We start from the raw sequence: 24,972 nt of genomic DNA on the forward strand, positions 1-24,972 counted from the left end.
CTCACAGCATCGTATTTACCGGTTTCTGACTCATGACTATTGAAATAAGGCACCTATAATTAACCATTTTAACGAAAACCACACATGAAGTCAGTTATCAGGGTGGAGGAGATAGTTTGTGGGGTGGATATGGGTGAATATATGAGGCTGAGTACAACAATCCGGCAACGCCTCAGATGTTGCCATTTTTTGCCATCAGCACCTTGTACATTCAGTTTTCTGCTCTTTAACGATTATAAACCACCGCTAATCAACGGTTTAAACATGAATTTGATTATATATCGTTAGCTGTACCGGTGCGATAGATTTTTGGCTCGGAAATCGGGAAATACGAACTGGTGAATAGGACGATCTGGTAACATTGCCTGCCATACCGATTTTGAGTGGTGCCAGAACGTACCTAAAAGCGTACCAGATGAGACTAAACTGTACCTGAGTGCGTATTTCCACCTCTGATATTTCTCTGGTTACTCTCAATACGTTTCCTCTGATGTTACAGGAAGCCTCGATGTTACTTGACTCTTTCCACGTATTTTCTGACACCCTTTGGTTCAGTTCCGTCCAGTTGAAGTATACCTTTGTAACGGCATTTGTCACTAGTATATCTCACTGTGGGTTCTGCTCCTGCTGTATTCTGACTTCTCTTTCATTCCAGCTTTCATATAGCAGTGCATATTTGTCCTCAATGTACCCAAAAACACACACGCAGAGCCAAAAGTACCCAATCTGGTTCAATAGTACTAGCAGCGTCACAGCCCGCCATTCCCCCTTCTCTATACTTCATTTCTGGCCCTGTCTCTCTCCCTCCCTTATTCTACCATTACGTGAACCTGACAACACGATCCTAGGAGGGCAAAGCCACGCATTAATCTCCCTGACTCGCTTCCTACACGGCAAGGAGCTAAAATATATGGATACAAACGGACAATCTGGTATTCCTCCTAAATATTCTCAACATGGCACCCTCTCTGGTTCACCTTACGTAAGAAACTCTCTACGTTACATAAAATGCGTTTGCCATTATGTAAGATTTTGGGTGAGCACTGAAGGGAAGGGGGGCTAAGGAAGACTAAGGCAGGCTAGGGCAGGCTGTAAGGGCGGCTGTGAGGCAGGGCATAGCTAGGCTGGCTTGTACGGCTGGCAGGTGTTATGCAAGATTGTCAAGTCATGTTACCCTGCGACCAGCCAGCCAGCCCCACACACACACACACACACTACCTCTCACGTGCACACGGAGACGCACACAACGTACCCTACACACACACACACACACACACACACACACACACACAGCATTTTATATAGGGTTAGGATACCTCCGTTATATAGTGAATCTCTCTCTCTCTCTCTCTCTCTCTCTCTCTCTCTCTCTCTCTAAAGGGACGTGAATTATCCTCCCCCCTCCTCCCTGTGTGTGTGTGTGTGTACGTGTGTGTGTGTGTACTACACACACACACACACACACACACACAAAATGTAAGCAAGATGGCGCCACTATAAACACACGCCTGCGCCAGAACGGGCTGGGCCGACCATCAGGACCCACCGGGAAGAAGCCTTGGGCCGACCATCAAACCCCACCGGGAAAAAGCCTACCGCGACGTAAAAAAAAAAAAAAAAAAAAAAAGCGCGAGTGTAGGCCTAAATTCTGCCTCGTTATTTATAAGTCTTAAGTAAAAATAACATGCCAACGCTACCTCGTGCGCGCGCGCACACACAAAAAAATCTTGTCTAGTTATTTAGATCTTGTGTAGAAACCACGCTGTCAACGCTACATCTCTCTCTCTCTCTCTCTCTCTCTCTCTCTCTCTCTCTCTCACGAACACACACACACATGCACACACTGTTAGCGCGACAGTGTAGGGTTAAATCTTGTCTAGTTTGGTAGAAACCACGTTGTCGACGCTAACTCGCGTGCGCGCACACACACACAATCAGGAAGCAAACGGACTAATATTTCAAGTCACTAAATCAAAAGTTACTAGATATAATGAAATAAATCTAACCCAGCCTCTTCGCACGACTAAAATGGAATATACAATGCACCTTGAACTACAGCACAGTACGCATTACTACAGCCTTCTACAGCCCAACGAGCCCCCTGCCCACTGACACGAGTCAGCCAACCATCTGCTGTTTGGATAGTACTCACCCGAGAGGAAGGCTCGGAGTGAAGCTTCTTTGGGGCTTGATAGGCAGCTTGGAGGCCATTTGCATTAAAATGGTTGAATGTGGTCCTCATCACTGCCCTATGTCTGTCCCGATTCCCAGCAAGCCTGGCTACCAGCACAACTCTTCTCGATATTCTTCAGCGCCTCCCCCGAGGCAACCCACTCCCCGATCTAGAGGGCTCTCCAGTGGACTTCTTGGTAACCTATAAAGTTCCTGTATCTCACAATTCTATAAGGTCCTCAAAGGTGCTGAGCACATTGAACCGATTTGAGACTCAGTGAATACTCATGGGCAGATGCTGAATCTTTCAGACTAAAGATGAAACACAGCATGATTACATCTTGAAATTCTTCTTGACTTGAAGCTTGAGTGTTGCAACAAGCCCTGTGATCAGTTGCAAAGAATTCTGTATTCTGGAAAACCAAGTAGCTCTGAAGGATATGCAAACTAGAATGTGGTCAATCTCTCAATCTCCTTAGCTACTCCATCAGTACTACTATACCAAATCCAGCAGTGCAGCTGTGATGGTTACTGATACCAAGAACCTGCAATTTTCCAACAATTGAATTTTGGAAAATTTAGGAGAAAGCTGTTGGTGTTGGGGGGGCACTGGTATTATTAGATTGATGACAACTTTCAAGATGACTAAGGCAACAGCAAAAGTTCCCCAAGCAGAATAACTAGGAGAGAGTCCTGCACAGCCCACACTGACAACCACAAAAAAAGACTGAGCTGGCAGGTAGTTTAAGCAATTTGTTTTTAGAATATTCAATAAAATATTGAAACCTCTAAAACTCTGAAACACTTCTGATATACAAATGTACAAGTGAATGAATGTCCCCAGGAAAGACATTGTGGTTCATGACGGTATTGCAATATTCAGGGATATAGGACAATGACTGCACTGCCAAGAAAACTCGTTAATAGTTTGTAGTGACTGACTTGCCTAATGCAGGGTAGCGGGTTCATTCCCTGGCACTGGAAAACCCTTTCTGGATCTGGATTAATTTCTCATGTTTCATGACAAGCAGGTGTCTGGTGAAGTAGAAATCAGTGGCATTACAAGTTCACTGATCTTTACTAGGCACACTGCTTTTGTAGCACTGCACCTTCAGAATCTAGATTAAACTCATTCATATCACTTACAATACTACTACGTACTTGGTGGCAGATACCGTTAACACAATACTGGTTAGGATAATCATATAAACAGTATACACAATTCTGCAATTTATAAAAGATGCATTTAAAATATTGCGGAGTATAAAGGTACATTTCTTCTAAATAATTATGTACAGATATGTTATGGGTTGTACAGCTGGGGGCATATGCAACAGCCGTGCATGACCTCGGGGATCATCTGTCTCAATGTTCCTTGAGCTTGAGGAGGGTAAGAACCTACTACTCCAGGACACAGGGCAAGCATGACATTTGGGTTCCCACAGTTAACCTTCCCCAGGTACCCATTCATCAACCAGTCTGAGAGGGAAGATGAACAGCTGCAAGGACTGTGCACCAACTGCCCGGGCTGGGATTTGAATCTGGGCCTGCTGATCCATAGCTAAGTATGCTCTCCACTCAATGATATGTAGTAGTTACGTGTATTTTATCAAGAATACAATAAGTAGCACATATACATGATAATGTTTAAAGTTTCTTTTTGGCTGAATTGAAAAACGGTTCTTTTTTTCTTATTCTAAGATCTAAAATAGATATATAAACCATAGTGTGAACGTGATTGGTGTTTCTTTTAAAATATTAGCTAATAAAGGTTATCACCAAACAGTACCACATCATTACACTGATAGAATATCTTCACTTACATACTTATTGCCACAACCATTTGAGGCCAATTATAGAATATCTTCACTTACTCACTTATCTATTGCCACAACCATTTGAGGCCAATTACTGGGAACTTCCATGCATCAGGATGTCCATAGTGAGGTGTATTATTTGCAAAGTCCTGTTCACTCCACCTAAAAACTGGCTGTTGGTCATACGTTGGCCCATTGACAGCCAGGAACGAAAGCTGTGATGCCATTTTGAGGTTAGTAACTTTCATATCAGTTCCTCCGTGAGACCTGTGACCCAGTGCCCCAAATGGATAGGTTCCATTTTTAGGGTTCAAATCGTTTCTGGCTGAAATAGCATTCTCTCCACTGTAAGGAGGGGTGCAGTTGCATCTTGAGAGCTGATCATGTTGGAAGTTGTTGTATCTCATCAGTTTTATCATTGTTTTTAAATTCTTAACTGAAATATGATCCCTCTTAAAGATTAAAGCTCTCGGAGTTTTGTCATAAGTGAACCAGTCCCCATAACGCTCCACCATGGCTGGTGCACCGCTGAGATTGAATATAGTTTTGTAAAATGGAGCATTGTAGCTGGGCCAGTATGACTGCTTGCTTAGAATGTCTGACTGGTCATCAGCCACTATGGTGCCAGGAAGCTGCTCCAATACCCACAGTGTGTTTGGTCTGCAAACATTAATGGAATAGATTAAAGAATAATTTCTAATATAAACATCCCATAAAAGCTATGCAGTACTATAAAATATGGATCTCCCTCTGATGTCTAACAAGCCTTCATTCACCATATTCTCTATCAGCTGGAAAACCATGTGTGGCATCAGACTTTCCTTCTATATTCACTAGGGGCTTGAATTAGCCTCTTGAAAGTTAACTTGGTAAATACTATACCACAAAAAACATGACAAACCTCCATATCATGCAGACAAAAAACATTTTCTTATTACCTGATAGCCTTTCCAGGTTTGAAGAGCTTGTAGTCAACTACCATCCACTGGTTGTTGTAAGTTCCACTATTATGCATGGAGAAGAAGTCTGACCAGCTCTTTCCATCTGCTGCAACACGATTTGCAACGATTGTGCGAATCCATTCCTGTAACTGTATTTTTACAATCGAATCAGATAAAGAATGAATCAGAAAATTTTCCAATAATTTATGATTAATTTATGCAGCAATAATACATCCTCAGATATGCCTGACTAGTTACAACAGTATAATGTCACAAATGCTCTACATCACTGCAGAGCCTTTACTGCATTTTTTTTTTCCCCCATGACACTCACCTCTCCTGTGGCAGTGACATTCTTCCACAAAGCTGGGTTGCCATTACCAATGGTAGTTTCCAGACTGACCAAGCCAGATGAGAGAATATAATAGTCATCTCCTGAAGACAGTATGCCAGGGTAAGATGAGAATGAGACCGTGTGGCCAGGAATTATATCTTTGGGGCCTGACGATCCAGTGCGGCGGAAGGGCATGATATATTTTTTCAGTATTCTCAGCATTGACTGGAACCTGCAATATTAAGGCTCAGCTGACATGCATGATGACAAAAATGTGTAAAGAAGCACCACATGAATAACTTAAAATTGATTGGTAAATTACAAAAGAATTTAAAATTATGGATGTGTTACTATAAATTGTTTAATGTCTAAGATCTGTAATTACTCCCACAACAAATTATAAATGACAAATCTCATTTTTAAATTTTATCATCAGTTACCTTGATTATGACAAAACTTATGGAAATAAAATCTCTGAGGACATATCATCAAAAACCTTCATGTCTTACACTAGTAACTGTACTCATGAGGTTTTTTCCTTATTTGTTGTTTTCTCTATTCTTTCCATATTATTATTTAAGATAATGAATGACACTATGGTACCTTATTCATTTTCACATGATCGTTCATGAACAGACTTGTAAACCTGCCAAGGCAGAGACCAATCTGCATATCCTTACGTGTTCCAGGTGACATGAGAGACATAGAGGTCAGTGTTGCCAGGAAGCAGCTTTATCAGTGCCGAGCAGTGGCCGTCTCCGGTGGTGCGTCCAGACTCCACCCACTCCTTCAAACTCATGCTCTGGAGCTTGGGACTCAGGGCAGTTTCCAAGTCCTCGAGGTCTCCTGCTAGATTCATCAGCCTGTTTGGGAGGCAAAGTTTAAGGCACAGGTTTAGGATGAGAAGTTGAGGGAGAGTCTGGCTGATGGATGTGATGGCCACAAAAGTTTATACACAGCTTGGTTACTGCCTTGAACTGTTGTCAAAAGATGAAGCTGTGAGGATAAGAAATTAAGACATGAGCCACAATGTTATCACTGGGGCCCAATATGTTACTTTTCTGTGTGGTGGAACAGAAGGGAAGGGTGGGTATGAGTAGGGTTGTAAAAGTCCCAGGAATTTTGGACTGGGAAACTTTCCATGGGAATTATAGGAATTTTGGGGAACTCTGAGAATTGAGGAAAATTTACAAGTTCGCCTATGCTGCCTTTGGGCTTTTTTTATTTATTTTTTAAATTTTTTTAGGCAGTCATAGTTGCCTCTTTAGACTTCAGTTTTAGTGGGCTGTTAGTGAATGTCCCTGCGCACAGTGGTGATGCAGGCAGGATTGTTTAAGTGACACCCATTTTATGGTCATGCCGCCCTCCAGTGAATCTATCCTAACCTAACAAAACCTTAGTTACCATAGGTGTTGACTCAGAAAATTCATATATGCCAACTTACTAATGAGACTTTCTGTACATCAAAGTGAGGTCATTCTTTGCCAATTTATACCATAAGGTGCTGGCTATCAAGTGTTTGAAGATACTCTAAACTTAACTGAACCTAACCTAACAAAACCACTAACAGTCACTTCAGGTCTTGACTCAGAAAAATTCATGTATACTTCCTCACTAATGAGACTTTCTATACAATAAGGTGAATTTGTTCTTTGTTGATTTATACCACAAGGTGCTATCTATCATGTATTTGAAGATACACTAAACTTAATCTAACCTAACAAAACCCCAAACAGTTACTATAGGTCTTGACTATATGCTTCCTTACTAATGAGACTTTCAATACATCAAAGTGAGGACATTCTTTGTTGATTTATAAACCATATGGTGCTGGCTATCATTTGTTTGAAGATACCCTAAACTTAACCTAACCTAACAAAACCCAAAACAGTTACTATATGTCTTGAAGCAGAAAATTCATAAATGGTTCCTTATTAATGACTTTCTTTACAACAAAGTGAGGTCATTCTTTGTTGATCTATACCATAAGTATAAAGATACCTTGAATTTAACCAAATCTAATATAACAAAATCCCAAACAGTTACTATAGGTCTAGACTCAGAAAATTCATATATGCTTCCTTAATAATGAGGCTTTCAATACAATGAAGTGAGGTCATTCTTTGTTGATCTATATCATAAGTATAAAGATACCTTGAATTTAACCAAATCTAATACAACAAAATCCCAAACAGTTACTATAGGTCTAGACTCAGAAAATTCATATATGCTTCCTTACTAATGAGACTTTCTATACAATAAAGTGAGGGTATTCTTTGTTGATTTATACTCTTTTTCTTTCATGCATTCTTTCACCATACCTTACAAATCAACTTAATCTTAAAATATAGAAAGGAAACACATGTACTTACAGAAGTGCGCCTTCCATCATGGGTTCCTTAGCAGTTTTATTGTAGCCGTCGTTGATGCCACGAAGTTGAGCCAAAATCAGTTCAACCTGAAAAACAGTTTTCTTCATGTGTCTGGTTTCTGTCAAAGATGTATTGCAAACTCAATAAAAGTATCATACTACAGTGAATGCTAACAGCTGTTTTCAGTGCATAATGTATTTCCTCAGCCTCAGACTGTTGGTGCTAACTGTTTTATGAAACAACACCTAAAAAAGTGCATCAGGAATCTCCTGACATAAAACAAGTTCATACCAATTGATCTGGATGCCTGAGGCAATGCAACAAAAAGACACTTAGCACATAAAAGCATCAGCTGCGGCATCACCCACAAAAGCAGCCCACAATTTTCACCACCTTCTATTGCCCCTATCATCACCCTGTTGCCCATGTTTACCCCCTTCACACTCTTCCAACTCACCTTCCTCTCTCCTTTGCCCACTCTACTGTCCATTTCCCCTCTTGTCTGGCCATGCAAGTCCTCTTGTATGCTTTAGTGTTGAAGTATACAGTGTTTAGGTGACACTTTGTTGTTTTTAAGACAATGGATTGTGACACGCTTTAAATTTCTCATCAATGATCCGCCACACCATCTGTCTCATCCTTAACCAACCCTACCACCTTCTCCTTTTACTTTCTCCCTCTCTCTTTAGTCCTTTCCACCGTCCATCCCACCCCTCAAGTATGCCAGTGTATGTTCTCTTGTAAACTTTGGTGGTGAAGTATACAGTGTTTAGTAGACATAGTTTGATGTTTTGAAGACAATGGATTGTGATGTCCACCCCTCCCTTTATCTAATTCTCTATTGCTCCTAGCACCCTTCTGCCTGTGCTCTTTACCCTTTGCTACTTCCCTTCCCACCACCTCCTCTCCCTGGTCCCTTCTGCTCTTCATCCCTCCCCCCCAGTGCGGACTGCACATGGTTTCTTAGTCTGGAATTTCAGTTCAACTCACATCTTCAACCTTTCACCCAAGAGAAAAACTGAAGCAGCAAGGGGTGCCGGATTATCTATGGCTAGGCTTGAAAAATGAAGATTCAGGCATGCCAGACAACTGGTGACTGGATTAAAGACTGACTAATATAAACTGGTGATACAAAAAACAAAGTGTATTTCTATCAGTGATGTAAGGTTTTCAAATTGCATACTCACATTGTGCCACACTGGGCAAGTCTTGCCTTTCACAGCAATCATGGCCTCCATCCATTGAAAATTGGTTTCGAGGTAAGATTTCAAATTTTCACAAAATTCTTTTGACTTCCATTCACACAGCCCTTCCATTGTGTTCCTGTGGAGAAGAAACACAAACTTACAAAATCTTATTAGAGGAAACAGGTAGGTATGTATTTTAGGAAGAGTGATGGGTGAGAAATAAAATGCTTCCCTGTTTTTTTACATCTAAATCCTTTGAGTCTTTTTTTTTTGTTGTTGTTGTTGCTATTTTTAGATCTATGGGAAAGAATAAAGGTAGTAAGGGTAGCATATGCCATAATTCTGCAATTGTGGTGATTACTCTTACAACATTTTGGCATGATGCTGACAGATGATGTTGCTACAATTTATTCTAAGATATAAAATCTGACATCTTTTCTCCTTTCCTTCCAGCAAAAGAAAGTGGTTGAAGAGCAAAATTCTAGATTAACAAGCCTGTTTGTTCCCACAGGAATGCTTGGAAATGGTTGTGGTGGACAGAGGAACTATGCTTCACTTATAATTATCAAGCATACTAATTCAACTGATTTTTCACCTGTATGCTTTGTAGATCATGTCTGTGGTCATAACCCCTTCAGCAAAACCAGCAGCATAAGCCTGGACTGTATCAGGGAAGGCAGGATTTGTCTTGATCTCTAAATATCCCCACCTGTTGGAAATAAAGATTCTTACAATTACAGTCATTACATAAATAAATACAAAGAAACAAACATGAAGTACTGACTTGATTTGGTTTTAATAGACTGGTAACCATCATGAAAAAAGAAATAATGGCTATTCTGACTCCAACCGTGTATGCAAGACAAAACACAGCAGCCACTCACCCATCTTTAGTTGTGTTGTCAAAGAAGCTTCCTGTAGCCACCCACGTCTTTGTTATCCCCTCGTGAGCATAATACTTAGATCCATCGAAGGTCACACTCAGCAGGGCAGAGAGTGAGGGCTGCAGCAAGGCGGCCACACACAGAAGCCTCCACACACTTGGACTGTTCATCGCGACCTGTAAATTTGATCTTTTAAGTTTCAGCAGAAAAGAGGGATGGGTAAATCTTAGAAATAGCGGCTCCTGGCAGGTGCACATTTAGGGCACGGTGTGGTGGTAATTATAACATTTCTAGCACGTTCGACAGGGTTTTGACAAGCGGACAGGCGTGTTTATGTCACAAGGGGTGTATTTTTCCGTGCGGGCTCTTCTCTTTCTTCACCCCAGAGCTCGCAGTCTCATCGCCCATCGACTTAGAAGAAAAAAAGCACACCTACTGTCAATTAAATCACCTGCTCGTCTGCCTGGCCCTCCCTAAAATAAATAAATAAAATCAAAATATATATAAAAATTTTCTCTCTCTCACCCTCCTTTCCTCCTGTTACCAAAGCTTTTTCTCTCCCTTTCCTTCTTTCTCACCCTCTCTTTTTTTCTTCTTTCTCTCCCTCTCTCTCTCTATCATAAACACGCCCCTAAACACGTACTAGAATAATATAGCTAGACTACTGCACACAAAAAGCTCCAGAGTCTGACCTGCAAAGCCTCCTGCCCGCCGTTGCCCGTGAGTCGCGATCAGCTGATTCACGCTGTTTGTTTTAGGAATCAGCTCGCAACCGCAAAATAACTCGCAGAGGTTCAACTCGCTTACTTCATATTTCACCCACAGCTATGTTTTACTTGTCCTGCTTCGGCTCCAATACATGGTACAAACACGGGAGAAACACTATTAATCAACATAAGGCTTTATAACAAACGAATAGGGCAGATTGGAGAAAGAATTACCCCACGTTATTGTTCACTCAGTTCTTGCTGGTTTGGCCAATATCAACTATCACAAAGATTATAAGTGAACAAATTAGAACAAAACCAGGCAAATTAATGTGTTTCCCTGCTGTGTATTCTCCAGTTCGCATGCGCGCTGGACATCAAAGCGACTTATTTCTGCGAGGAGGTATTTCTCGCAACACCAGCCTGTCACAGCAGTGTTGCCAGCACCGAGTAAACACTGCTAGTTGACCTCAAAAAACACGCTTGATTTGCCCGAAACACATTGGATATAACTTTCTTTAAAACTGCACGCTATATGTCTATGTATATACTCTTATGAACAATCTAACATAATATCAAACCCTGAATCTCGTCAGAATGAGAAACAACTGATGAAAGAGCAAAAAATATTTCATAACTTCCCAAACAAGACAAAGAATAATGGTTACACGTGGGAGATAAATAAACTATAGTCTACCCCGAGGAGAGAGAAAAAGAAGAATGGGGGAGACAGAAAAGGACCCTAATGAAGAGTCGACGTTAAGATGGCAGAAACCAGTTTGACATGACGTGTAGGAAACTCGGGGAAAGAGCTAGCCTAGATCAGTATTCTTCGACGCTTTCGCCTCGCACATCAATAATTTCCAAAGGCTGAAGAGGAGATCAGTCGAGGTCTAATGAGTGTTTTGTTACATTCATGACACAGAGGAATGATCACACTACCACTATAATAGGGTCATAAAATTACCCCAAGAAATGCCCACAACTCCTAGGAAAGCCTTGCCAAATGTATGCTCCTGGGCGCCCGAAGGTTTGAAAATACGGGCCCTAGAGGCGATCTGCATGTTGTTGGGCTGCACGGAAACAAGAAGGAAACAGAGAGAAGAATGGAGAAGCTGGCAAAAGTGTTCCTCGCGCAGTGCTGGGAAAAAAAGGGCAGAAAATGTGTGATCAAGTGAAAATAAGTGACTTTGTTGCAGTTAGGAAAGTCACATAGTACTGAAAAGGAAGTGTGTGAATAAGAAGGAAAGAGGAACGAGAGGAAGCGATTCAAAGCGTTACAGACCATTGTATCTTTTTAATTTCATGGTGCTACCTACACATGTATTAATAGTTGTATAATCACACTCTGTCCTGCCTGGGGGTTGGGATGGCATGTTCCTCCCTTCTCCCTTGTTGTTTACCTGCAACAATAAACTATCAATCAATCAATCAATCGTTACAGGTCGAAGCGATACAAAGCGTTACAGGTCAAAAGAAGAAGAAGAAGAAGGTAAGTGGCAGGAACAGGGACGGGGCAAACTAGAGCTGTAGCTGCAGGGAAAGAAAAAAAAAAAAAAAAAAAACGGTAGGATGCAGCAATTATGAGAAGCAGAGAGGGGAGGAGTTGATAGCCTCAGTAGTGACTAACAGGCAAAGAGGAATGGGATAGAAGGCTAGAGGAGGACAAGGAGCAATCTGTACTGTGTTAGGGCTGAATGGAGACAAAATGATACAGAACGGAATGTAAAACTAATAAAAGTATTCCTAACGCTGTGCTGGGAAAAAAACAACCAGGCACAAATACTTGAATAAAACATAGAGAAGGATTAAAAACAAGTGATTCAAGCAATACAATTACGAAAATTAGAGTGAAATTGTGAATTATAGTGAAGAAAGAGAATTACTTTAATGCCACTGGAAAGCAAAGTGTGTGAATGAACAGAAGAGAGGATCAAAAGGAGAACCTACGAAGCGCTACAAAAGGTCAAAAGAAGATGTGACGTAGCGTTGCCGGTAGAGAGTGCGCCAGGGCAATGCAAGAAGTGAGACAGGCAATGTGCGTAGTGAGTGTGGAAGGGTGGAACGGCGGCGTGTGGAAGGATAGGGAGATGCTGGGGCCTGGGGTGGATGGCTAGAGGACAGGGTATATGAAGGTGGGAAAGGTGGAAGAAATAGAAGAGTGGTGGATGAGGAGGAGGAAGGTGTTTGGCGTTGCGGGTGAGGAGAGGGTGCAGGAAGGAGGCAGGAATCAACAGAATGCGCACAGTGTCACAAAGGTATAAAAGGTAAAGACGCCTGCCGCCTCGACGCCTTGTCCCGGCTTCTCAGGTGAGTCTTTTGTGAGGTAAACAGAAGCCAAGCTGAGTGTTGAATCAGTCTTGTTTTTAGTTCATTTTCGTACCTTTCTGATCCTCAATGGTCGACTATTCATGGTTTATTTGTTTCTTAGTTCATCCCTTCACATCTCTCTCTCTCTCTCTCTCTCTCTCTCTCTCTCTCTCTCTCTCTCTCTCTCTCTCTCTCTCTCTCTCTCTCTCTCTAACTAAATGTGTGTGTGACAGGTAATGTTCGACTTTGGAGCTCACGAGAGTGAGGTGTAGTTGTCATCGCACGTGAAGGTGAGGGAGGAAGTAATGTCCAAAAAGTGTCCTTGATCGCCATTCCCCCCTTCTCTCTCTCTCTCTCTCTCTCTCTCTCTCTCTCTCTCTCTCTCTCTGTAATTATTTCAGAGAGAGAGAGAGAGAGAGAGAGAGAGAGAGAGACAGAGAGAGAGAGTGGAATGGCATGTGTGCGCGGGACGCGGTTACCCCTTGAAAGATGCCCGCAAGGCCATTCTCGCCGCTGGTGCAGGAGGCAGAACATAAGAACGTAAGGAGTCTGCAAGAGGCGTGAGAGGTAACCAAGGAGACTATATACGTAGTCTCCTTGGTGAGTATACAATTGGTAAATATGCCTTTGGGCCACCGCGGTTTTACTGACTCATTGGGTCTGAGAGACAACCTCCCCCCGACCCACGACCCCCAGGAATAAATCTCACTCCGCGCGTTCACCCTATAGTACAACCATTTTCTTTCTAAAAGTTTATCGAGAGCTGAGCCGAGAACAGCGCGGACTGCGGTATAAATACGGCTTACGCTGTAACTGCGCGATACCTCAGTGCTCATCGCCGTCGTAGGCGCAGGAGACGGGGGAGCTGGGGATGGGGGGGTGCTTTATGCGCAGCTACAGCGCTAATATATATATATATATATATATATATATATATATATATATATATATATATATATATATATATATATATATATATATATATATATATATATATATATATATATCCAGGCCAAACATTTTTCGGTCAGAGTTCAGCCCCCTAGATGAGAAGGGTCCCGTACTCTTATGATCGCCGTCGCATCGTCCCTTGATCCTGTGGTGGATGAGACCCCATTATCCCGGGACAAAGGGCAGGTGTGACATCCGGCTGCCCACGGTTTATTTTCTCCAGGTTTCCTCAGGTAGCTGTATACCAATTTATCGACAAGCCCAAAAGGGAGGATAAACAGCTGGGTGAGCTGCACGCTGACTCCCTAGGCCCGTGGCTCAGTAGTTATAGGTATGCTAACCACATCACCGCAGAGGACTTATCATTATACTTACTAAACAATATTAGATATACATGAACTTTCCCGACATATATTACAATGCCATAACTTTCTCACCTCCCTTGTCATTTTGTGGAGCCACAACAACCAAGCCTGTGGCCTCGTCATGATGATTAGTCATTTTTTTCTCTAACCCTCTATCAGTACCAAGGAGCGAGCTTGGAGAAGCATCTCTGCCCTTCATTAGCAGGCAGGGCTTCAGTCGTCCCGCGTGTGTAGCACTGCATAGTTGGTGCCAGTGCTAAGAGTGCTATGGTTGTTATGTCGGCAGTTCACCAGTCCAGGTAAGTTTAGATCTGTATAGTAGCGTATGTTGGTCCACGGTGGCGAAAACATCAGGAGATAATGAAAGTGAGCACGTGAGATTAGTGTTATCATTCAGTGGCGAGACGAATGGACATGAGGAGGAGCAAGGAAATGGAGACGAATATTGATTACCTGATAATTCTGATTCACAATTTAATGACGGGGAAAAGTAGTATGGTACAATGGCAGTTAAAGAGATGAAGGAGGCAGTCGACTCTAGAATGATCTTTCTATTATATTATCATTCGTGTAGATTTTCACCACAAAAGTCATGAAAGATCAGCATATTATTCCCTTCACACTATGAGCTGGAAAAGGTAGTGGTATGAAACATGATATCCATTCAATAACAAAATAGCGCCACAAAAACTAGCTGATTTATTAGTTTTGGATAACGCCCTGTTTTCACGTCTAGTTCCTTGACTGTGGTAATGTTGCTGAGCATGTATGAACCTCAAGAGTGAACACATTCTTTGCTTCTGACCCCGTTTTTCAAGATGCAACGCAATAATATCTCACAGATAACAACAATAACTGCAATTCCGCGTCTGCAACAACGGTCACCCACCTCAGGCTCCCTCACGTCTCTCTACTAACACAAATTATGATTATCACCATGATTCGCATAATAATTTCATGGCTGACTGTTCATCACTAGAATGAACACACACACACACACACACACACACACACACAAACACACACACACTGTAACATGAGGAAGCAGTACGTAGTGGCTGGCTCTTCTACCAGTGGGTGTTGACACTGACCTTGGCTAATAATAGGGGCTGGGTTCAAGGTGGGGAGGATGTTTATGTTTGCCCTTGCGCACACCATCACGGCATCGTCCTTATTGGGGTGTATGTGCGGGGGAGAGGCCATATTGGCTTCTTCCGTCACATTTGTTTTTCTTACGATGAGGGAGAAAGGTCTGGTAAAACAAAACGTAAGGAAAAGATCATTGCCGTTTGGCATCTTCCTAAAGTCTCATTTTGTGGTATAGCAGCAGGCGCCGGGCATTTATTTGAAATATTTTTGTTTTCCTTTTGGCCTGTGTTCCTGCAGGATGTTTCAGACGCTGCTGCTGCGGCCGTCCTCGGCGGGCCTCGGGCGGGTGGTGCTGCACCGCCTCACAAGCACCACGGCGAGCAGCCAGCAGGTGTCGGAGGCTGTGCTGGAGGAGGCGCGGCCCGCCACCGAGATCCCCGGGCCGCGAGCCTTCCCAATAGTTGGTTCACTCCCGTTCATCATGACTGACAAAAGTAAGTGACGATGTGATCGGGATTTTTTTTTTCATTGTTGTCAGTCTCTCCAATGTGGCCACCAATTGCTTCAACTTGGAAAAAAAAAAAAAAAAAAAACTCGGTCTTTATATATATATATATATATATATATATATATATATATATATATATATATATATATATATATATATATATATATATATATATATATAAATTCAGCTAATGAGGGGCCTCGCTGGTAGGAGTGTCCCGCACCACGATTTTCTCTCAACGGTGTTCACGACGCTGGGAGCAGAACAGTGTTGCTGGAACTGGTCTGTCGCTTTCTAACAATCTGTGGGATATCTGCAAGGACTGTTGGTCCACTGGGTGGGTTATACTTTGGGGCTGAGACTACTATGAAATGTGTTGGAGGGTGTATCCAGTTTCTTTCCTGTGAAGTTTTGAATATGGACTTTGGTGAGGTTGGACAAGGAGGGAAAATTCCTTCATCGTTATTGTCGTTTCTGAAACTACTGCATATTTTTCTTGAACTTCGAAACAGGAAATGATGATTTCACGCCTTTATATTACATTTTACCCTTACTGCAAATATTGCTATTTTTTCAAGAATGAAGCAAGTGTACGATAATTCCTCATGTGGACAGATGTAGCGTAGCACGCACACGTAAACAGTTTATACGCAATACTTATTTATTTTCCGACTGTTCTCTCAATTTAAGAATATTACAACCCTTTATTCAAAAGTCCATCCTGACATCATACCAATATGATGTCCAATTTTCAATCACATGCACTCAAATTCAATGAATGTGACCCCTTTTCCTGAGGTCTTAAAATACGCAGACTTCGACTCCAAGCGCTTCCACAAGTACTGGGCGTCGTTGATAGAGCGCTACGGCCCCATCGTGCGCCTGGTCAACCCAGGGCTGGGTGCCGTAGTGGCTGTCGCCAACCCCGAGGACTGCGAGAAGATCAACAGAGCGTCGACGGACCAGCCGCAAAGGACGCCACTCACATCCCTCAAGCATCTCCGCGACAACTGGACCGACAACTATTTCGAGAAGCGAAGCGGCATCTTAGGGGAGTGAGTCTAGCTTCTTACCCAACTGTAACGAATTTTAACTTTATTTATATATACATATATACTCTTGAGTGACTTTTGAAACATGATATTGCTTAATAAAGCATTCAACTGATCATTACTAAGTAGGGAAATTAAATTTCTTATATCTTTATCAGCTCCCCGGAAAGTTTCTTCCAGCGTCCTCTCGATATTAGAATGTACTTTCTATTTCCAAGTCGCATACTTGCATGGCATGGCATGCAATTTTAAATCTATCAACAGTGGTGTCCCGCAGAGCTCTGTCCTCTTTCCCACTCTTTCTGTTATTCACTGATGATGATGATCTTTCCAAAACAAACTGTCCTATCCACTCGTACGCCGATGACTCTACTCTGCATTATTTAACTTTCATCAATAGACGCCCCCCCAAACAGGAATTACAAGACTCCAGACTGGAGGCTGCAGAACGCTTAACCTCAGACCTGGCTATCATTTCTGATTGGGGGAGGAACTTGATGCAATGTTGCTTCTCTTCCTGTCTTCTGTCGATATTTTCATACTGACTGCTCTTCTGAACTAGCTAACTGCATGCCTACCACGCTGCACACGACTTTCTACTCTTGCTCATCTTTTTACTATCCAAATCCCTAATGCAAGAGTTAGCCAGCATCTTCATTCTTCTATCTCTTCCGCTGGTAAACTCTAGATCAGCCTTCCTTCGTCTGTATTTTCTGCTGCCGCTACGACTTGAACTCTTTGAGGACGAGAGTATCAAGTTACCTCTCCACACGAAATTGACTTCTCTTTTGGCCTCTCGTTCTGTTTTCTTTTGTTGGAGCAGCGTCAAGCGGGCTTATTTTTTGTTGTTGTGTTAGTTTATTGCTCTTGAACTGCCTCCCTTGCTGTAAAAAAAGACGTAGGCGCGCGGTAGTGACACCCGCTGGCTGGCAACTCTGAATATACTCCATCGGTAGTGATCATTTATTTTCAGTTCTGACATATTCATTTTCTGTGAAGCCAAGGGATGGTTGAGGTCATTTCAATAACATAGGAATGCCATGATAATTTGACAATGGTGGCGGTGACGGCAGGAACGGGGACGAGTGGTGGCGGGTGCGGAGCCGCGTGCAGAACGCCATGATGAAGCCGATGGTGGTGCGGGAGTACCTGGCCGAGATGGACGACGTTACGCTGACATTCATGGACAGGTGAGTTGGTTGGCCTCTCACTCGTCCGCTCTCAAACAATCCACCATCGAGGCTGCCACGCCCTCAGCGAGCCTCATAGAGTTAGTTAGCCAATGGTGCAATAATGTAAAATTTCACCATACACTTAAAAAGCTCCAGTCGAAGAAGGCATATGTGTTCCCCACCAAGACCTAAATATTGTAACACTGCATTAAGTATTTTGATTAAAATGATCAGGGTCTTTATGACATACTCTTGTACGCGCAGTCTTGACGAAGATGACGACAAGATTTGGGAAAAAGCCAACATGGGACAATTTTCACATATATTTGCAACCCTTGGACACATGATGCTTATCAACATGATCACTAGCAGCTATACTACTATTTTTGACAAACTCCTGACATGATAAGGCATGACTTTTTTCCCTTCCGTGTGTGCAGGATCCAGGAGCTGCAGGACAAACACGGGCAGATGCCGGACAACTTCCAGGAGGAGCTGTACAAGTGGGCGCTTGAGAGTAAGTGTTCCTTTCCTCAGTACGGGGCAGTGCGCGCTCCGCTTTACTCGCAAAATGATTTTTCCTTAACTTTATAAACGTCTGTTTGTTTCGAATATTCTGGTTGTCACAGTAAAATGTAACGCGCATATAAAATAACTATCACCACTCATGTTGTGTTTTCCACTGTGGCGTCTGAATGAGGGTTGAACACTAACGGCGTGCGTTGCGTGCAGCGGTGGGCGTGGTGGCGCTGGACCGGCGGTTCGGGTGTTTGGGGGCGCCGCCGGGGTCCGAGGCGGCCAGGCGCGGGGAGGAACTCATCAGCGTGGTCAACAACCTCTTCTCGTCCATGGCCGCGCTGGAGTTGAAGACGCGAGTGTGGCTCCTCTTTCCCTCCCTCTTTCCCTCATACAGGAGGCTGCGCGACAACCACACAAAGCTCCTCCAGTAGGTGCCAAAAATAACTTCAAGCTATAATTACATCACTACTTAATATAACCTACCATGCAGCAGCCTGGGGCCGACCGGCACTATGGGTCTGTACAATGGTGTATATACTCCTGCTACGTTTGCTTCTTTGGAACAGCTGTTCCTGCTGCCACTCTTACTTCGTACTAGCGGCTGTCATGTAATTGTATACAGTTGCCGTTTTAGTCAGACGAATGAACAGAATGAACAAAACGAAACAAAATAACGTAACATAACAATAGTGTGTGTGTGTGTGTGTGTTGCAGGATAGTCACGGAACAGGTGGCAGAGACGGTGGCGTTGCTGCAGGAAGGCAAGGCGGAGGGCGATATGCAGTTGCCCGGAGAGAGGCAACACAGCGTCCTCATGAAGCTGCTGTCCACCCCGGGACTCTCCCAGAAGGACGTCCTCACCTTCATCATGGACATTGTCTTCGCTGGGATTGACACGGTGAGCCGAATCATTAAATAAAGTCCATTTGAGGGAGACACAGAAAGGCAGGCAAGGGGAAGCCAATAGAGCATTTTCACTTACGTAACCTTGTGACGTTTTCATGACGTCACGAAGTAAACACGGCCGCCACGTGTGACAGTCTATCCTTGCTGGGGGACCAGTGAGCAAATGAGAGACCGTGCCTCGTTGGGGGATCGTAGGAAATGAAGTACTCCAAATATTATTTTTCGGTCTCTGTGCTGGACAGGACTTATTATGAGAGGATGGTCACTGAAGTCAGGCTTAGTTGCCCTAAAATACGGCAGCTTTACGTGGAAACCAAGGCAAGTATTAGAGGAAGAGATGACTTTCACAATGATACGCACAACATTCATCTCCACTTGTACTATACCTAGTATATTCCCTACCTCACAAGCTAACCCACTTTTAGGGTGTTGGTCATTCACAAAGCGAGTGTCTACATATCTAACAGTAACTAATACTTGAACAATGATGCTGGCAACCTTTCTAATAATAAATAATGTATCAGAGTGCCGACGTTCATTATCACTCATACCTACCATACAACATTAATAACTTTTTGGGCAGGCCACTGCCAAATCTAGTGATGAGGAATGAACTTTTAATAAACGCTAAATAACTTGACAAACAAGAGAAAATTCACTCACTGTCGCGCAATGTCACTAATCTTTGCTTGACACCACTGGAAAAAAACTATCTGAGTCTGCAGGTGTGTTACAGGTTGACACTGGAAGCCTCAGCCAGGACTGAGGAAACACTGTCTCTACTCGTTACTGCATGTGTATGACAGAAACATCATTCCTACCTGTCATGCAATGCTTTCCACAGACCCTCCAGTTTTCAGGGTTTGAAGTCTGGGCTCTGGAGATCTTCGATAACCAGAGACTTCTTCTTTCAGGGATCAACTCCCTCCGTTCACCTTGCCGCGTTGGTGTTTCAGGCAGGCGGTAAAATGATAAACTTGAGTGTTTATCTGCCTTATTTCCACGCCCAATAACACAGCAAAGATGTGGCATTTCTATTTTCAAACGGGTCACCAGTACGTGCCGTTAACACCACATAATGAGGCTAGAAACCCGCGTCCCGGTCACTCCAGTGGCCATGAAATCTCCCCGCACGGTCTCCCAACAACAATCGGGTTGATCCCGCCAACCCAGAATGCACTGCGGACGTGACGGCATGGATTGGCGTGACGTCACTCGAATCTTTTCTATTGGCTAATTACGAGGTTGCCCGGTCTGGTGATTTGATCTGCTCGACAGTCACTTCCTGTCTGGAGGGCAGATCAAAGAAATTCGGTATACACTTGTTCAGCTTACTCCTGTTGCAACGAAGTAACGGTCGATGCGATTTTTAAAGGAGTTGATGGTTTCTGAACTTATTGCTTCTGCATCTAGGAACTTTATTCCAATGGCGCGTGATTCGGTCTAAGAAGAAACTCCTGCCACACCAAGTGCGATGCCAACTACGCTGCAGATGGAGAGGGACGTGTTTTTTAACGCTCTGTGTCGAAGTGAGATCGTTCTGACCAGATGCGATGGTGCATATAGTGGATTCTTGAAAATTGCACCACAAGCCTACCAAACTGTCGCATCTTTAAGTTTACCCGACTTTCAAATATGTGTGGTACAGCCTTTGGAGAGTCTGCTGAGGTGAGGAATCCTTCCTTCACCAAAAGACCTCACTGGGGTTAAGTTACCGGCAATATGGGTTCAGTCTGGCAGTATAGATCAAACTCAACCGTCAAATACTAAGTATACCGAGCATGAGCCCGCAGCGTAGCTATATCTCTCTCCTGTTATAGTGATAGTATTTCCCCCCTCTCTCCTTCCCGCCAGACCTCCCACACCATGGCCTTCTGCTTGTATCTTCTGGCCAAAAACCCCGAGGTGCAGAGGAAGCTTCAGAAAGAGGTGGACGAGGTGGTGGGAGACCTTCAAGGGCCTCTCACCCCGCAGCACATGGCTCGGCTGTCCTACGCGAAGGCCGTAATTAAAGAAACGTTCAGGTAATAACCTTTATTATCAAACAGAACCATGCAGTAATTCCCCATCGCTTTTAAGAAATAAGCTGATGTCGTAATAAGAATCGTACATGTATTATAGAGACATGATCCTCATGTAGCAATACTCGACAGGCGTTTTCCTCTATTGCAGAATATTCCCCTTGACGTTCTCCTTGGCTAGGATTCTGACACAGGACTTGGTGCTGCAGGGCTACAGGATTCCGGCCGGGGTAAGTGTTCCCTCAGGAAAAGGCAGAACGCACGCACGCACGCACGCAGCAACCCCCCCCCCCCCTCTCTCTCTCTCTCTCTCTGCCAAAGAGTATCGTTACCAACGCGTCTTTCACAAGTACGTTCACTTTTGTCATCTATTCACGCATCTCCTTCCACAGACCAACGTTTTCTCTCTCAACCCACTGATCGGCTGGGACGCCTCCGTGTTCCCTCGCCCCGACGAGTTCCTGCCGGAGCGGTGGCTAAGGGACCGGCCGTTGGGTGATATACATCCCTTCGCCATCATCCCCTTCGGCGCTGGATCCAGGATGTGTGTGGGGCGCCGCGTGGCTGAGCAGGAGATGTACACTCTGCTGGCCAGGGTGAGGCGTATGCGTGGCTGGCACGAACACCTGCCCAGTATTAGTGTTGGCGATTGTTCGATACCCTTAAATCAACACTCTCAAGTCAACATTTCATAAACAAAAATAAAAATTTATATACCTTAACAATGGAATATGACAATTAAATTAATCCATTATTACCGCCCGCAAAATAATTTTGCGAAAGGTATTGTTTTTAGCTGTGTAAATTTATTTTTTTGTCTGTAACGCGATAACTTTTGAACCATTGCAGCTAGGATGTTGAAGCTTCATAGGTGTACTAATGGCCCCCCACCGGACGAGTTCAATTTTCAAGGTCAAAGGTGAAAGGTCACCGAGGTCAAGAGTGCATATTTTCATATTTTGAGCACTCCGACCAGAAGGTGTTGGAAGCGGGCGGTTTGCACTCGTTAGAGTGTCCAATGTCTAGTTTTACAATTTGATTATCTTCGGTGTCGCTGAGGGGTTCATGGGTGAGTAGTAATATGTGAGGTTGGTCGTAAATGGCCTAAAGCTCCCCTCTAAAGGCCCTTTATTTTACTGATTTTCTGGCACTAATGTCCCTTCATGTCTCTCTCTTCAGGTGGTGCAGCGCTTCACGGTCGAGTACCACCACGAGGACCTGGAGCAGCTCACTGGACTGGTGTTCTACCCGTCACGGCCCCTCAGGTTCAACTTCTTACCTCGCTAGTGACGGCGGTGGCAGCCTTTTGCTTACTCTTTAAGTTTATTCTGTGTTGGGAACGGTTCCAAGGCAAAGTTAGTCTGATATCTGCTCCTAACAGTGAATTACCGTTTACCGTTTACCGTTGATGAGGTTTCAGGCTCCGCTCCACTGCTAGCGCAGCGCTCCGCAGTGGCCGTCAACAATTATGATGTTAGGCTCAATAATAATCCTCGATATGCACTTATTCACAACGTCGTAGTGAGTGAGTGAGCTTTAATTGCTTTCATGGATAGTCTACTGATGTCCTTTTAATAAACTTGGAATCATCATAGTCACTTGGCCATGTTTTGAGCCAAAACATGGCTAAGTGACTATGCTAATCACAATATCTTTTGTATCATAAATGATATGTTTGTGTGCGCATTGATATGTTTTTTTTGTTTGTGCGCTTGTTGTATTTTGTTGATGACGTGGCGTTTCTGCCTTCCTGGAGGGTGCAGCCATTGTGAGGAGTCAATTGTGCTCCAGTGTTTACTCCATCGCCACCACCTCCCTGTCCAGGATTTTGTGCCATGCGTTTGGTGTTTGTGTATTGACGGGTGGCGTAGGACTTTGTGTGATAAAGGTGTGCGGCGGTTCGGTAGGGAGGTGGTGGTGGTCAGTGCACTGACGGTGATTTATATGCCGGGTACTTGGTACTGCCTGACGGCCAATTAAGTGGTGATACCTGGGTGGTGATGGTCGTCGCCAAACTGCTGAAGCAGGCTGGTAACGGTCTGATATACCGGGACTAGGGCGAATGGGCCGTAGGCCAATGAAGTGAGTTATGTCTAATCATTTACTGTGTATAGGAATTGTTTACATTGTTACTGTTGGCTCAGAAATATTCATCTATTGTTACTACGTGAGGCTGTGTGTAAAATTTCGTGAATGACTCATGCCATGCTGCCCATACAGGTTGAAATAAACGATTTGACAACGCTTGGCCTATATTCGTCCAACATCTTTCCTTTTTACAGTATCACAAATATCCCTTACCTCATTTTCCATTTATCTGATATTTTCTTTATAGTATCACAATATAATGTCCAACGATTATTGCCAACTCACTGAACATTTAACACCTAATTTATCTTCGAGTCTCAAACACCAATTAATAGCCATGATCGGTTACGTTACGAATTCTCTCAATTTCAATCTCAAGAACTACACAACACTGGTCATTCGCTGAGCGGTTGATTTCAGGCTTCTTTTACCTCATACAATTTATGGATTTCTTCTCAGCCATGGAGCACTCCTTTGATTTATGATCCCTGGCACATTTGAAACATTTTTGGGCTTCTCCATTGTTCTTGGCAGTACTATATACAGTTGGCCTCAAGATGGCCGTATCTTTGATAATGATAACATCTGACTTCATGGTATCTATCTATCACAGTATATACTCCCCATTCTAGTTTTATATTGTCATGATGCTTGTGGATCAGCTCTCTAACAGTTGGTCACATTTCAAAATATAATGCATTGTGCCACCAGTAACAGGCTTATTGAAAATCTCAATTTTCCCCTCAACTCCTGGAATCGAGTGTTGGAACTCACTCCTGTTTAACAATGTCTCAATTATCTTATCACCGGTCTCCTCCTTATATATATTGCAGAGCATGATCTTTGGCCTTAATTTTCCCACACTTTTTGTGCTAATTTGCTCTACATTTTCTAATTTCTGAGCTGCTTCATTCTTTATATTCTCATCATCAAAGTTTATAACAATGTTACCTCCATTCGTGAATCTTGAATCAGTAATCTGAATGCCTTGTAATGCCTGGGAAACTTCATTTTTCATCTCAGTAGCCTTTTTATCTTGATCAGAGGCCTTCACGACAAGAAAATGCTTCTTCCTCCTCCGTTTTGCTACATCAGCCCAGCTGGCGCCAGCCGACTCTGTCATATCAGCGCAAAGCACATCCGCCACCTCGCCCAACTTCTCTTTCACACAGAGTGCCCGAGTTTCAAATTTCATCTTTCACAACTAATATTTCTCTAGATAATTGTTGCTTAAATTCATCCAATTTTTCCACAATGTTGGTTGCTAAAGATGCCTTGTGTAGGCATGGCGAACACACCCAGTTTATTTTGGGGATATTATCCTGCTTGACCCCTGTCAGATGAGCACACTTCACATGACACCACTTAGGGCACAAACAGCATGCAATCCACTTTTCGCCTGAGTAGTCTTCACAGACGCAACACACGTCTCTCAAGAGTCCTGCTCCTGCTGCTCGCCATTGTCAAATCAGCCGTTTCAAGAGGGCACAAACACGTCCATCCGCTCCCACTCTTATAGGAGAGCCTTGGATAAAGAATACAGCCTAATGACATGGTCACCGCTATTCACTGGCTGC

The 24,972-nt window shown here is 43.4% G+C and overlaps 2 protein-coding genes across 3 annotated transcripts in view; one reads left to right on the top strand and one right to left on the bottom strand.

The window, feature by feature from the left end:
* Positions 1 to 3,389: 3,389 nt before the first annotated feature.
* Positions 3,390 to 24,972, bottom strand: part of LOC127007017 (putative phospholipase B-like 2) — a 42,669-nt gene continuing 21,086 nt past the window's right edge. The window contains exons 1-9 of one of the 2 annotated variants that reach the window (XM_050877495.1): positions 10,400 to 10,567; positions 9,708 to 9,883; positions 9,419 to 9,532; positions 8,824 to 8,959; positions 7,637 to 7,722; positions 5,945 to 6,127; positions 5,265 to 5,496; positions 4,928 to 5,079; positions 3,390 to 4,649 (exon numbers count right to left, since the gene is read on the bottom strand). In XM_050877495.1, coding sequence (XP_050733452.1) covers positions 4,055 to 4,649; positions 4,928 to 5,079; positions 5,265 to 5,496; positions 5,945 to 6,127; positions 7,637 to 7,722; positions 8,824 to 8,959; positions 9,419 to 9,532; positions 9,708 to 9,877 — 1,668 coding nt within the window. In that variant the 5' untranslated portion in view covers positions 9,878 to 9,883; positions 10,400 to 10,567 and the 3' untranslated portion in view covers positions 3,390 to 4,054. Of the gene's footprint in view, positions 4,650 to 4,927; positions 5,080 to 5,264; positions 5,497 to 5,944; positions 6,128 to 7,636; positions 7,723 to 8,823; positions 8,960 to 9,418; positions 9,533 to 9,707; positions 9,884 to 10,399; positions 10,568 to 24,972 lie in introns of those variants that run through there. The other variant, XM_050877496.1, reaches the window with a different exon arrangement.
* On the top strand, positions 14,200 to 23,551 carry LOC127007018 (probable cytochrome P450 49a1). The gene is made up of 11 exons (XM_050877497.1): positions 14,200 to 14,339; positions 15,427 to 15,623; positions 16,452 to 16,692; positions 17,763 to 17,879; positions 18,302 to 18,378; positions 18,594 to 18,807; positions 19,095 to 19,278; positions 21,141 to 21,310; positions 21,459 to 21,537; positions 21,700 to 21,903; positions 22,487 to 23,551. Exons 1-11 carry the CDS (start codon positions 14,308 to 14,310, stop codon positions 22,592 to 22,594), a joined length of 1,623 nt encoding a protein of 540 aa, XP_050733454.1. The 5' UTR covers positions 14,200 to 14,307; the 3' UTR covers positions 22,595 to 23,551.

Source organism: Eriocheir sinensis, chromosome 34, assembly GCF_024679095.1.
Source record: "Eriocheir sinensis breed Jianghai 21 chromosome 34, ASM2467909v1, whole genome shotgun sequence".
In the NCBI taxonomy this organism is placed as follows: Eukaryota; Metazoa; Arthropoda; class Malacostraca; order Decapoda; family Varunidae; genus Eriocheir; species Eriocheir sinensis.